Source organism: Carettochelys insculpta, chromosome 2 (assembly GCF_033958435.1).
Source record: "Carettochelys insculpta isolate YL-2023 chromosome 2, ASM3395843v1, whole genome shotgun sequence".
Taxonomy (NCBI): domain Eukaryota; kingdom Metazoa; phylum Chordata; order Testudines; family Carettochelyidae; genus Carettochelys; species Carettochelys insculpta.
In genome coordinates, this window is record NC_134138.1 from 263236414 (window position 1) to 263249070 (window position 12657).

The following is a 12657-nucleotide window of genomic DNA, read 5'->3' on the forward strand; positions in this document are numbered from 1 at the left end:
TACCAAAAGGAGCAAATAATGCCAATAAAAAATCTTTAGGTTTGCTTAGGTTTCAGGAGTGGAGGGACAGGGGAATTTATCTTGGTTTGGGAAGAATCTTGACAGCTTTTTAATTTTGTGAAAAGATACTATGCTATGACAAACAGCTAACACATACATAGGTTTAACTCTTTCCATTGAAGTCAATATGAGTCCTCCATTGAGTTCAGTTGGAACAGAAATTACAAAGTTATCTATTTCAGTCACATTATGATTTTCATGTTATCATGTTAAATATCTTAATAGTAATACATAACGTCTGGAATTCTGCTTATGTAAATATTAAAAAGCTGCATCATGTGCACTATGGAGTTTATTTGGTGTAAAGAAAACAAATAAATATACTTTTCAAAAATGCTATTCCCGTCTTGCTTTCCCTTTTGTCATCTACTGGATTTGAATATGTAAATTAATAGAGTTATCCTTCTGGTTTTGCAGTCTCCAGGGCTGAGGATTCTTAATAACAAATGTAACTTTGGAGAAAGGAATTTACTGTCCTGTAACTCTGAGTATGGTCTCATACTTGATTTTAAATCAGGAGAGTTATTCCTACTTTTCTGTGGTATATGATTAAACTTAGAGGAATGCAAAACTCTGGGCCAGGTCCTCAGTGGGTGTCAGAGCTTTATGAATTAGCAGAAACTGACATTCTGGTCCTGTAGTGCTCCGATCTCTGACTTATCTACCTATGTTTTATGCTATTGTTTTCTTTCTCGTTAGCTAAAGAAAATTAGGTCAGTTTGGTAGGCAAAGAAACTGACTGAAAGACGGTATTGTATTTTTTATGAACCCCTTAAGGTACATGTTTGACTGTCTCATCCGAGCATATTACTTAGCTCACAGTTGTGCATGTGAGGGCAGCAGAACTGAGGCAAATAATTTTCCAGTTTGTCTTTAAAACTTGTCTTCAGTAGTACTTACAGGGACACCCTGTTCAATTTTGCCTGCAGAAACCATTTTGCATTCTTTCAAAAACTTTAGCTTCTGCTTGATTTCTCTATCTGCCTAGAGTTTGGAGTTGGATAGATGGGCAGATAGGTTAGAAGTTATCCTCTTGTGCATGAATGTCTGCTTGTTTCAGATAAAATGTTCTGACATCTCAAACTTCTATCTTGAGAATATATTAGACACAATATTGGCTGTGGTCACAGCATGATAGCTCAGTTGAAGGTTTCCATTAAAAACACATTTTGTGCCTGGTTGCAAGGAGGAAGAACAGTTATAACTCAGCTTCAGAGATTCACTCTGAGTTGAAAATTGGCTCAGCTTGAGAGGAATACTCAAAAGCTGTATGTACGTGAGAGTGGGAAAAGGGCCCTGTGATTAAGGCAATGATCTTCCATTGCACAAGTCCTAGTTCAATACCTGATTCTGCCAGATGTTTACAGTGTGACCTTAAGTGAAGTTGTGTAATCAGTTTTTTTTGCCTCAGTGTCTCCCTTGGAAAAATGGAAATAACATCATCCCTATTTTATATGTCCCAGTCTTGCTGTTAAAATGCAACATGTGGGAAGGATGTGGATTACTACATATTTGGACAGTACTTAGCCTGAGGCTATGTCTACACTAGACATAGAAGTTGACCACCGATACACAGTTTTAGCTATGCCATTCGCATAGCTAAAATCAACTTATCAGTGGTCTACTTCAATGTCTGTCTACCCGGAGGAAGGTTGACAGGACCATTTCTTCTGTCAACCTGCCTTAATCCTGACTGCTTGCGCAGTGTTCCAGGGTCGACTTTGACTCTGGAAAATGCTGTTTTGTGTGTGCATGAAACAAAACCCCAGAAGACTGATGCTGAGAGAGCTGATCTTCCACGCTAGTGTGGCTCCAGCCTCAGTATTACTGTAATCCCAGTTATAGATTTAGAAGATGAGTAAATAAAATCCGGCTATGCTTTAACTCAGCTCTTCTATTGGTTCACAGCCACTTAAATAAAGATCTTTGGTAACCCTGAGCTTCTTCATGTTCCCTTCGTACAAACTAGTGACTGTGTTCTGCCTGTGTGATGCCTATTGATCAGCTTATGACCCAGGTTGGCAGCCCTCTAGTTAATTAAACTCTACTTCTCTTTGTCATGCTTTGAATGTGCAAGAACATATCCTCTGCTTTCAATTTAAATCCTGTATTGGAGCATCCTGTGTATATCTGCCTATGATTCTTCAGTTTTCTCAGTGAGGCTTACCCTGACACTCTGGACTTTGGTTTTACTTGGTTATATTTTCCTCCTTCCTCTCTTACAGATACCTTTAATGTTTGTTAGACTAGTATTGGGAGTGGAAAGTATGAACTGGGGACTAACCTATGGGAGTGCCCAGATGCTTTGTGTCCCTGGGCCAGATTCTCTAGTCAGGTATCTGTATGCAGTTCCCTTTGACTTCCGTGAGTCAGGCCATGGAACAGACTGTGGCTATGCAGCACTGCAAGCTACCCTAGAGGGTAGGTGGAGGGCCTGACTATCATCAGACCCCTTGGCACCTGACAACACCTGAAGGCTGGAACTGGGGAGAGCACACCCCACAATGTCCCCTGTGCCACCTCTGACTGCATCCTTCCAATCCACCAAGCGTTTGGCTCTTTGCAAGTATAATGCCTCCAGCCAGCCTGGCTTGAGATCCTCAGATCCACACCCCACAAGCTCCCCCAGCGGTGCAGGCTATAACTGACTTCTTCCATTTACCCCGTAGTTATTTGCTTCTTACAAGTAGATTCCTCCTCCCAACTCCCCACCCTGTTTGCACTCAGGCCTGTCTGTTGCTGCTGTGGGTCAGGCAGGCTACAAAGAGCTCCGAAACATTCCATGGATAGGATCTTTCATTCCACTGCTTCCTCCGGCAGAGGGATCTAGAGACGACTCTGGCTGCCTTGGATTGCCTCTCTCCTTGTCTCATGCATGCTGGGGGGGCTGTTGTGATAAGCTCAGCTCAGTCCCACAGTAAATGGGAGCAGCTTGGTACTGGGGTCCCTCTACTCTGAAACTCAGTTCCCCTCCCTCCCTTGATTTGGTAACTTCCAATTAATGTTGCCAGGTTGTTCAGTTTCCTGGATTTAGGTTTGCTTAGGATTCAGGAGTGGAGGGACAAAGGAATTTATTTCGGTGTGGGAAGAGGCTGTTTCTTGGTCACTTTGATCAGTGCAGATGAGCATGCACGCTTAATGAGCCAGATCTTTAGGTGATGGGCCTCTCACTGACTTGGCTGTGACCCCCTACTTGTGGGTTCTCAACAGGCACTCTTATACATAGTACAAAAATAACACCACAAAATGCATAGATTTCCCGGCCAGAAGGGACTGCTATGATCCTCTAGCCTGTCCTGTGTCACACAGGCCACAGACCTTCCCCCAAGTAATTCCTAGAGCAGCTCTGTCAGTAAAACATATCATCTTGACTTTAAAATTACTAGTGTTGAAAAATGTACCACAGCCTTTGTTATGTTACGGTGATGCTCAGCTATTCTGTGTTAATAATTTACACCTTGTTTCCAGACATCCTTTGTCTAGCTTCAACTTCTAGCCAATGGTTATGTTACTTTCTCAGCTAGACTGAAGAGCCCATTATTAAATATTTGCTCCCCATGAAGGTGCTTTATGGATTGTAGTCAGCCATAACTTTCCCTTAGGCTTTGCCTGCATTCACACTCTTGTCAGAAAAACTCTTCTCATTCAGGCTTGTGAAAAACCCACAGTCTTGATTGCTGTAAGTTTCACTGACTAAAGCACTGGTGTGGACAGCAGGAGATGCTCTCCCAGCAGCATACCGATCACTGCTCGTTGGTGGGATGTGTGAATTGTGCCAATGGGAGAGCTCTTTCATAGAATTCTAGGGCTGGAAGGGACTTCAGGAGGTCATCGAGTCCAGCCCCCTGCCTAAAGCAGGATCAACCCATCGGCATAGAGTGGCTACACTGGAGACTTTACAGAGGTGCAGTGGTCCAGCTGTGCTGCCGTAAAGTCTGTAGTGTAGACATAGCCTTAGATAAGCTGAATAGATCTGAGCTCCAGGAAGGTATGCAGGAAGCACGTTTTTTTATTCCTTCACTCACTCACTCTTCTCTGTACACTCTCCAATTTATCTATTTTCTTCTTGAATTGTGGGCACCAGAATTGGACAGAATATTCCAGCAGCAACCTGACCAGTGCCAACTACAGCAGCAAAACAACTGCTGTACTCCTTCACAAGCTTCTCCTCTTTATGCATCCAAAGATCACATTAGCCTCTTTGCCCATAACATCTCACTTGGAGCTCATATTCAGGTGATTAGTCACCATAACCCCCAAATCTTTTTCAATGTCTCTGCTTCTGAGAATAGAGTCCCCTCATTTTTGCGAGCGTGGCTTATATTTTTAGTTCCCAGGAGTATGCACTTACATGCAAGTAGATTGAAAAGTCTATTGTTTGCTTGCCCCAAGTTTACCAAGCAGCGCAGATTGCTCTGTATCAGTTACTTGTCCCCTTCACTTCTCACCAGCATCCCAATTTTGGCATCACCTGCAGGTTTTATCAATGATGTATTTCATGTTTTCTTCCAAGTCATAGATGATGATGATGATGATAAATCGCATCAGGCCAAGAACCAGTCTCCACAGGACCTGCCAAGAAACACACCTGATGATTCCTTGTTTACAATTACATTTTGAAAATTCTGAATTAACCAGTTTTTAATCCTTTATTAAAAATGTGACTCAAAAGGCACTTTCCTGACAAAGGCCATGTCTACACTTACGAAAAACTTCGAAATGGCCATCGTAATGGCCAAATTGGAGAATACGAATGAGGCACTGAAATGAATATTCAGCACCTCATTAGCATGGTCCCAGCCACAGCACTTCAAAAGTGCTGCATTTTGCTTGCCCGCGGCTCATCTACGTGGGGGTCCTTTTCAAAAGGACCCTGCAAACATTGAAATCCTCTTATTCCTATGAGCTGATACCTGGATCCCTTTATTCCTATCAGCTGATAGGAATACGGGGATTTCGGTGTTTGAGTTTTGAAAAGGACCCCCGTGTAGACGAGCCATGGGCAAGTGAAATGCAGCACTTTTGAAGTGCTGCAGCTGGCAGCATTCTAATGAAGCAGTGAATATTCATTTCAGTGCCTCATTAGTATTCTTCAATTTGGCCATTAGCATGGCCATTTTGAAATTTTTTGCAAGTGTAGACGTGGCCAAAGTGGGGGAGAACTCAGCAGGAAGTGAGGAGTGGAGATGAAAAAGGAGCATCCAGCAGGCAATAAAAACCACTAGGAGGAGAGTCTTTTATTTGCAGACAGAGGGTGTAAACATTCGGGGTTGCAGGAACTGGGAACGGGGGGATTCTAAAAGAGGGTCAGCAATGGGGGGTGGTGTTTGCAAATGGGGCAGCTGTCCTGTGTCCTGGCAATTGAAAAGGGCCTGGGGTTCCCAGACACCACTGCCACCACCTTGGCAGTAGATGGAGCCACGTCTTTAAATTATCAACAGAGTCCTTGACAAGAGTACTCCCTGAAGACCTAGCTGGCTCCCCACAGGGTCCTGTGAAGACTCCAGTGAGCCCTGTTTTAAAACCAGACTATGAGCCTGTTTCTCTGGTTGAATCAGGAGTAACTGTAGCTAAGTGACAGAGATAGCCATGTTACTCTGTAGCCTCATCAAAAAAAAAAAAAGGCAAGTCCTGTAGCACTTTAAAGACTAACAAAATAATTTATTAATTATTTTAATTATTAAAAAAGGGATAGAGAATAAGACGAAGAATATCATACTTCCCCTATATAAAACTATGGTGCGCCCACATCTTGAGTACTGTGTGCAGATGTGGTCTCCTCACCTCAAAAAAGATATATTGGCATTAGAAAAAGTTCAGAAAAGGGCAGCTAAAATGATTAAGGGTTTGGAAAAGGTCCCATACGAGGAGAGGCTAGAGAGACTGGGACTTTTCAGTCTAGAAAAGAGGAGATTGAGGGGCGATATGATAGAGGTATATAAAATTATAAATGGTGTGGAGAAAGTGAATATTGGAAAGTTATTTACTTGTTCCCATAATATAAGAACTAGAGGACACCAAATAAAATTAATGGGTAGTAGGTTCAAAACTAATAAAATAAAATTTTTCTTCACACAGCGCACAGTCAACCTGTGGAACTCCTTGCCAGAGGAGGCTGTGAAGGCCAGGACTCTAACAGAGTTTAAAAAAGAGCTTGATAAATTTTTGGAAGTTAGGTCCATAAATGGCTATTAGCCAAGGGTAAAGTATGGTGCCCCTAGCCTTTAGTCAAAGGCTGGAGACAGATGGCAGGAGACAAATTGCTTGATCATTGTCTTCGGTTCGCCTCCTCTGGGGCGCCTGGCACTGGCCACTGTTGGCAGACAGGATGCTGGGCTGGATGGACCTTTGGTCTGACCCAGCATGGCCGTTCTTATGTTCTTATGTGACGAGCTTTTGTGGGACAGACTCAGTACTTCTGATCTGGAAAATTCTGATCTGAAGAAGTGGGTCTGCCCCACAAAGGCTCATCACCTAATAAATTATTTTGTTAGTGTCTGAAGTGCGACAGGACTGCTTTTGTTTGTTTGTTTTTGTTTTGTAGCTAAGTAACGGGTTATCTTCTGCGGAAATATCAGTGTGAGGGGAAGAATCTGACCATATGCTTGTACAAGGAATGAAGGAAATTCTTAGGTATCTGGGAAATTGGAACTGCATGGACTGCGTCATATTGTGGCTGAAGTTCAGGAAATCAAGAATTGAGCCTTCCTGGAAATTCTCAATGGAGCTGTAACTATGTGTACATCAGCCAGGGGAGTTTGCATTTTATATGCACAAGATTCTGATGCATTTCAAGATAAAATTTGTTGATCTGGAACTCAGTTACATAACTTTTCAACCCATTACCAACAACTGAAGCTCAAGATCATAATGCAGAATTTCTTATGGACATTTTGCTTTTATTTTTGGTGTGCTTCACTGGAAAATTGTAAACCTCCGGAGAGATAGCTGGCAACAAATTCCAGAACTACATATTTAGTTTTAGTTGTGAGTCAGTCAAACATCCAGGCAATTACCTTCCGTTCAAGATGACAACTTAAAGACGTGTTTATTTTGTCTCCAGGAATCGCTGTTATTTTAGGATATTTTCCAGACTGCAACCAGTGCTAACTTGCCAGTATTTGGAGACTTTTGTCTATGCTTTGGTTTCATATCTGGCCTGGAGTACTCAATTATTGATCGCTGGCCTCCACTCAACCTTTCCAATTCATTTCCTGCTTCAATGCAATTTCTTGAAGACAGCTGTAAGACAGTTTAAACTTAGGGTCTCATATCTTCATCAGTTCTGGTGGGTCTATGCTGAGTTAACTAATTTTTGAAGTGTGTTAATTGGCTCCAGCTTTGTGTGGAATCTAGCTGTCTTTGCAGTATGGTGAATCCTTAATTTGGGGCTGATCTCTAGGCTCAGCCTCAGTTTCTCTTGAAACTAGCTTGAAGTCCAATCCTGCAATGTTTGGAGCCCCCTTGAGAGGTGATAAGTTCTGCCTGAGGATGTACGGAGTACTCAGCGCAACAGGACCCCATGCTCTTTTTAGGCAGATGTAAAGGATTCTCTGAGATGTCCCTTGCTTCTGTCCTGCTACCAGGCCTCCTCCTTAGTTCCTAGTGACTTCTGGGGAGCATGTGGCATGCAAGAGCCTGGTTTCCAACAGATTCCACAATAGCTGCTTCCTGAGCCCCCCTAAAAATGCAGCTCCACATGAGGGATGGCAGATTAATACAGGTATTCTACTTGCAACTATGGGAGGGAGAGAATTTGGAGAGCCAACTCTAGGTCTACAGAAGCCCCAGGGAGAGATTCCCATTGTTCATGGATGGGAGTATGAGGTCTCAGCATCTTTTAGTTCCGTATTCCTTTGTTCATCTTTTTATAGGTGGTATAATCATTGGCCCCAATGAACAGTCCAGTGGTGGACTGGGTGAAAATGTAGCATTTCTGAGGAAATTGGGGTATATTCTGCTCCAATTCACACCAGTGTAAAACCAGAGTCACTTCATTGACTTCACTGGCATTACTGTGGATTTACACCAGTACATCTGAGAACAGAACATGGCCCACAAGATCTACAGTATAAGGAGCACCCTCTAGCCCATGGGAGTTGTAACTCCTGCCTAAACTTGATTAGCTAGGAAAATAGTTATTGTTCCATAGATACACCCAGCACCATAAGCCAGAGGCTTCCCTCAGGCAGTGAACACATGAGCTTAGTTGGAACAAACTTTGCTTTCTTTTGCCACTTTATTGGGAGATCAGTTACTTCTGAGAGGGGAGAAAGGGTGCTTCTGTTGGAACAGATGATATTCCCTGTCTGAAAGACGCAGAGTCTCTGACTAGTTAAGAAGCTCAGGCAAGTACAGGCTTCCTGGAAAGTATTCTTTTGCCACTTCCTGGTGAGGTGATTCAGATTCAGTCTATGAGGGGCTGAGTGCAACAGCCTCCAAAAGAGGCCGGGAAGAGGAGCTGAGAAGGATGCTGGGGTAGCTCTCATCACAAGGATGAGAGGACAACATGTCAGTATCACCTGCACTTTGAGAGCTGTGCTGGCTCCGACTGGGTTTCAGAAAAAGATTTCAGAGGTCTGGTCTGAACCTGCAAAGGCTGTAATGGATTGAGACGTACTACCTCTGGCTACCTGATCATTCACAACTCCGTAGGCTGAGGATGCACTGCCAGAACATGACAGCAAGGGAGATACAGAGCTATCCTGCCAGGCAGTGAGGCAGAGCATTCTCAGTGGCACGGTCTCAGTGACGGAAGTTGCTGCCAGAAAAGATTGAGCAGAATCCAAACCCAGTGCCCCAGTTCTGAACCCATATCTGAGCAGATTCTGTGGCTTGTGCCTATCTTTCCATGACTGTAATTGTTACGCTAAATAATTATGCTTGGACAAGATCTGAAGAGTAAACCCACGAGGAATAGCTGGTCAAGTAGTCTCCTAATCCTGTGGTCAGTTTTGGTTTATTTAATGACTCATCAGTGTTTCTTTCCCACTCAGTCTCCTACTACCCCACAAAGATGGGCAAAGGTCATGTGCATAGTGACGATAATAAAACCTGGCCATTTGGTACAGGGTGAGCTGGCGCAGATCTACCAAAAGTTTGCAGCATTAAGTCTTGCCCTCCTATCTGCATATAGAACACTTGTACTGCCCCAGCCAGCCAGCACTATGTGCAAGTGCCTGATCAGTATGTGACCCTCAGCTATTCCATCCTCCTCTTCTCTAGGGTTATGCTGTATTGGGACCTAAATCACTGAGTGGGCCTCATTGTTCATTCCTCCCTGCATCCTGCACTTGCAGTAAAAGTCAGTCTGCTGGTCGCAAGCAGCTAGGTGCTGTGTCACCTGCTACATGCGGACATACTGATGCGTGTAGGTATTCTCCAGTCACATGACTGCAGTTATGAGGCTGGGCCCGGTTTATTTTCCTGTTGAGATCAGTAAGAGATTTGACACTGAGTTCCATTCAGCTAGAGAGGCCTGCGATCCTTGCCTCTCAGTGAACGGCAGCTTGAACATCATTCACTCCCAGGTTTACAGCATGCATTCTCTGTCTGCAGCCTACTTAGATCAGGGCTGACAAGAGTCTTTGCCAGGCCCTGGAGGAAGCTGGCTGTGGGACAGGAGACTCTTGGGTGGAAGGGCTGGGCTGGGAGCTAGCCACTCCAGGCAGTCCTTCAGTGCCACAAGAGACCTTGCCGCCAGGGGCTCCATCAGTGATTTAAAGGGCCTGGAGATTCAGCCATGGCTGCTGCCAAGGTAGCAGTGTCAGTGGCTGGGAGCCCTGTGCCCTCTGAATTTCCAGGCCACAGAACAGCTGCCCCTCTTGCTTTCCCCTCCCCATCTGTGGCCCTTCCTTAGATTGTAAACTCTCTGGAGAAGGCATGTCTCTTTGTTCTGTGACTGTACGTAGCCTAGCACAAGGCACATCGGACCATGACTGGGGCTCCTCGGTGCTGCAGTAACACAAATAATCAATAATCTACTATATTGTTGAGCAAGCTTGTCTGTCTGCCTGTGTGTCTGTCCATCCATCTGCCCGTCCATCTGTTGAGTCTGTTTTTTCAAGAACTCCTAAATGATCAGAGCTTGGGCTGCCAAATTTGCTACGCAGCTTCCTCTTATCCTAACTCAGCATTTCCCAAATGAGAACAAAAAAGCAGTCATGTACCACTTTAAAGACTAACAAAATGTTTCCCAAATGGTGTTTTGTGGAACCCTGGGGTTCCGTGAAGTGAAAATAAAGGTTTTGTGAGAAAATTCCATTACAACAGCTGACTCCTCTGCAGCGCCCTGCTGCCACTGAACCAGTAGAACCAAATTTAATTGGTTTAATGGCCAGCAGGGCAGTGGGAGGGATTTAGCCATTAAATCAACTGAATTTAGTTACATCATTTCAGCAGCAGCAGAGCAGGGAGCTGCAGTGAGCCCCTCACTGGCTCCGCTACCCGCGCGGCCACACCCCTCCAGTGGGCATGGCTTGGCTCAACCCCACCAGCAGAACACTCCTATGCTAGCCTTCCTTCTGCTGGGCACACATGGCTGCCTGGCGTAGGATCCCCAGCCGGTGTCATGGATGGGTTAGTCCCAGGGGCTGTTTTGGAGCTGAAGTGGATTAATCCTGGGGATGGGGGAGCTGGTTTGAGGCTGAGAGGTGTTACGTCTGGGGGTGGGGGTGAGAGTTGTGGGATGAGGGGTAAAGCTTGGGGATAGGGGTGGATTTGGGGGCTGAGGTGGGTACAGCCTGGAGATGGGGTTGGGTTTGGGGGCTGAGGGGGTTGATCCTGGGAAGAGGGTTCTGCAAAATTCTTTTGAGTTTAAACGGGTTCCGTGGTGGCCAAATAAAACTGGGAAGTGCTGTCCTAACTTAAAGCAAGGTCAGGGTTTGGTTGTGGCAGGATAAGGGGACGTGCCTGGGATGGGATTGTTTTTCATGATACAGAAAGGGAGGGGGCTGCTGGGAGGCACAGTTATACAGCAAAGTGCTCATGGGGGGCAGCCGTACCAGTAAGGAAGCAGCCGGCTGGGGGAGGGGCTGTGAATGTTGCTGGCCACTGGCCACAGGTAAGGTTCCTGAGCTGATGGGGAGTATCCTTGCCTCCAGCCATGCTGGCCCCCATACCTCACAATGGCTCCCCAATCCACTCCCCCACCCCAGCACTCAGCCCCAGCACTGGAAAGAGGGGGAATCTTGGGTGGGCCGTGCAGCCCCCCATTTCCATGGGCAGCTCTGCAGAGCTGCTGAAGCCAGAGCAATGCCCCAGGTGGCCCCAATAATCTCCCGCATAGACCTCCCTGCCCTGAGCCCCTGCTGCCCTGAATCCTGCACCCCACCTTCTGCCTTGAGCTCCCCACCCCTTCTCTGGCTCCTTGGCTTGTGTGGCCCCCACCCCCAGCTCTGGGCTGGCCCCTGGAAGAAGTTAGCGGGAGGTCTGCAGCAAAACCCCCTCACAAACACACACAGCATGGGCCAGCCCTTGGGAAAAGCTGGCAGGCAGCCAGCATGGTCCCTACTGTTCCGGGCTGGCCCCAGCCCCAGCCAACACCAGTTAAGTCTTGTAGTAATACTAATAAAGTATTGGCTTCCTTTTTCATGTAAAAATATATTAAAGCAACAAGGACTCTTTAAGATCACATCTGATAAGCGTGTGCCTTTCTTCACGTGTGTTACTTAGCAACAGTTACTTATTGAAAGTGACAGATTAAAAATAATTTATTTCTTAGTACTGATGCTCTTTGTTTACTTTTTGCATTTCTGTTAGCTCAGACAAGAAAAATCAATGAGGTCACTTTCAGTCTTCTGTCCTCAGAATGGCACTGTTTGGGTTACAAATACAGCAGGGGAACACTAATGGCTTAAAACAGCTGTTTGCTTTGCAATTTTTTAAATGGCTTTTTGTAAAGTTTGGTTTTACAATGTCCAAAGTTTGAACAAACATATGTAGTGCTTGTGCTACAATTAAGTTGTGAGCATAATATCATGGGAAATCAAGAGATGGTGCCATTATAAACAGTGTTATGATATTTGGTTGTTTATTTATCTAGCAGTTAGTGCTTGAATAAAATGCTTATTGCTAGCTGTGGTGTGATTCATGCGAAAAGATGTGCATGCCGCCAAAAAGTCTGTTCTCCCTTTATTTCTTTCTAAAAATCCTGTAAGAAATTATCTATTACCTGCAGGTTTTATCCAGGCAAACAAAAAAAATATTTCATGGTTCCAAAACACTGCAGTGTGTGGTTATACTTCGGAATACAGTCACACACAGTTCCACGTAGTGCTTTTCTACATTAAAAAAAAAAAAAGGAGGCGGAGCCAGTATTCAGCTGCCACCCCTCCCCCACCCCCTACCCCTAATCCCATGGCTGAGGCTGCCAAAGTGCTGGTACTCAGTACCGGTACCAAAAAAGCACTGGTCCTCCTAATAGTTCATCTATTTTTTTTAATGCTTTTCTTCACCAATTTATTCCTGGTTAATAAATAGAATGGGAAAATGTATTTGATGCTCTTCATCATACGATGAGGTTTGATGGAGGAGTGAGCCCAAGTCTGAGGGACTAGTTGCCCCATTTCTGTGATGTCTTGAACCATTGGCTCTGTC

General features: G+C 44.9%; 1 protein-coding gene across 1 annotated transcript in view; it reads left to right on the forward strand.

Moving 5' to 3' along the window:
- The window catches only part of CNPY1 (canopy FGF signaling regulator 1), a 93657-nt gene that overhangs the window by 26557 nt on the left and 54443 nt on the right, over window positions 1-12657 (forward strand). The window contains 1 exon segment of the mRNA XM_074985514.1: window positions 2286-2481. Coding sequence (XP_074841615.1) covers window positions 2286-2481 — 196 coding nt within the window.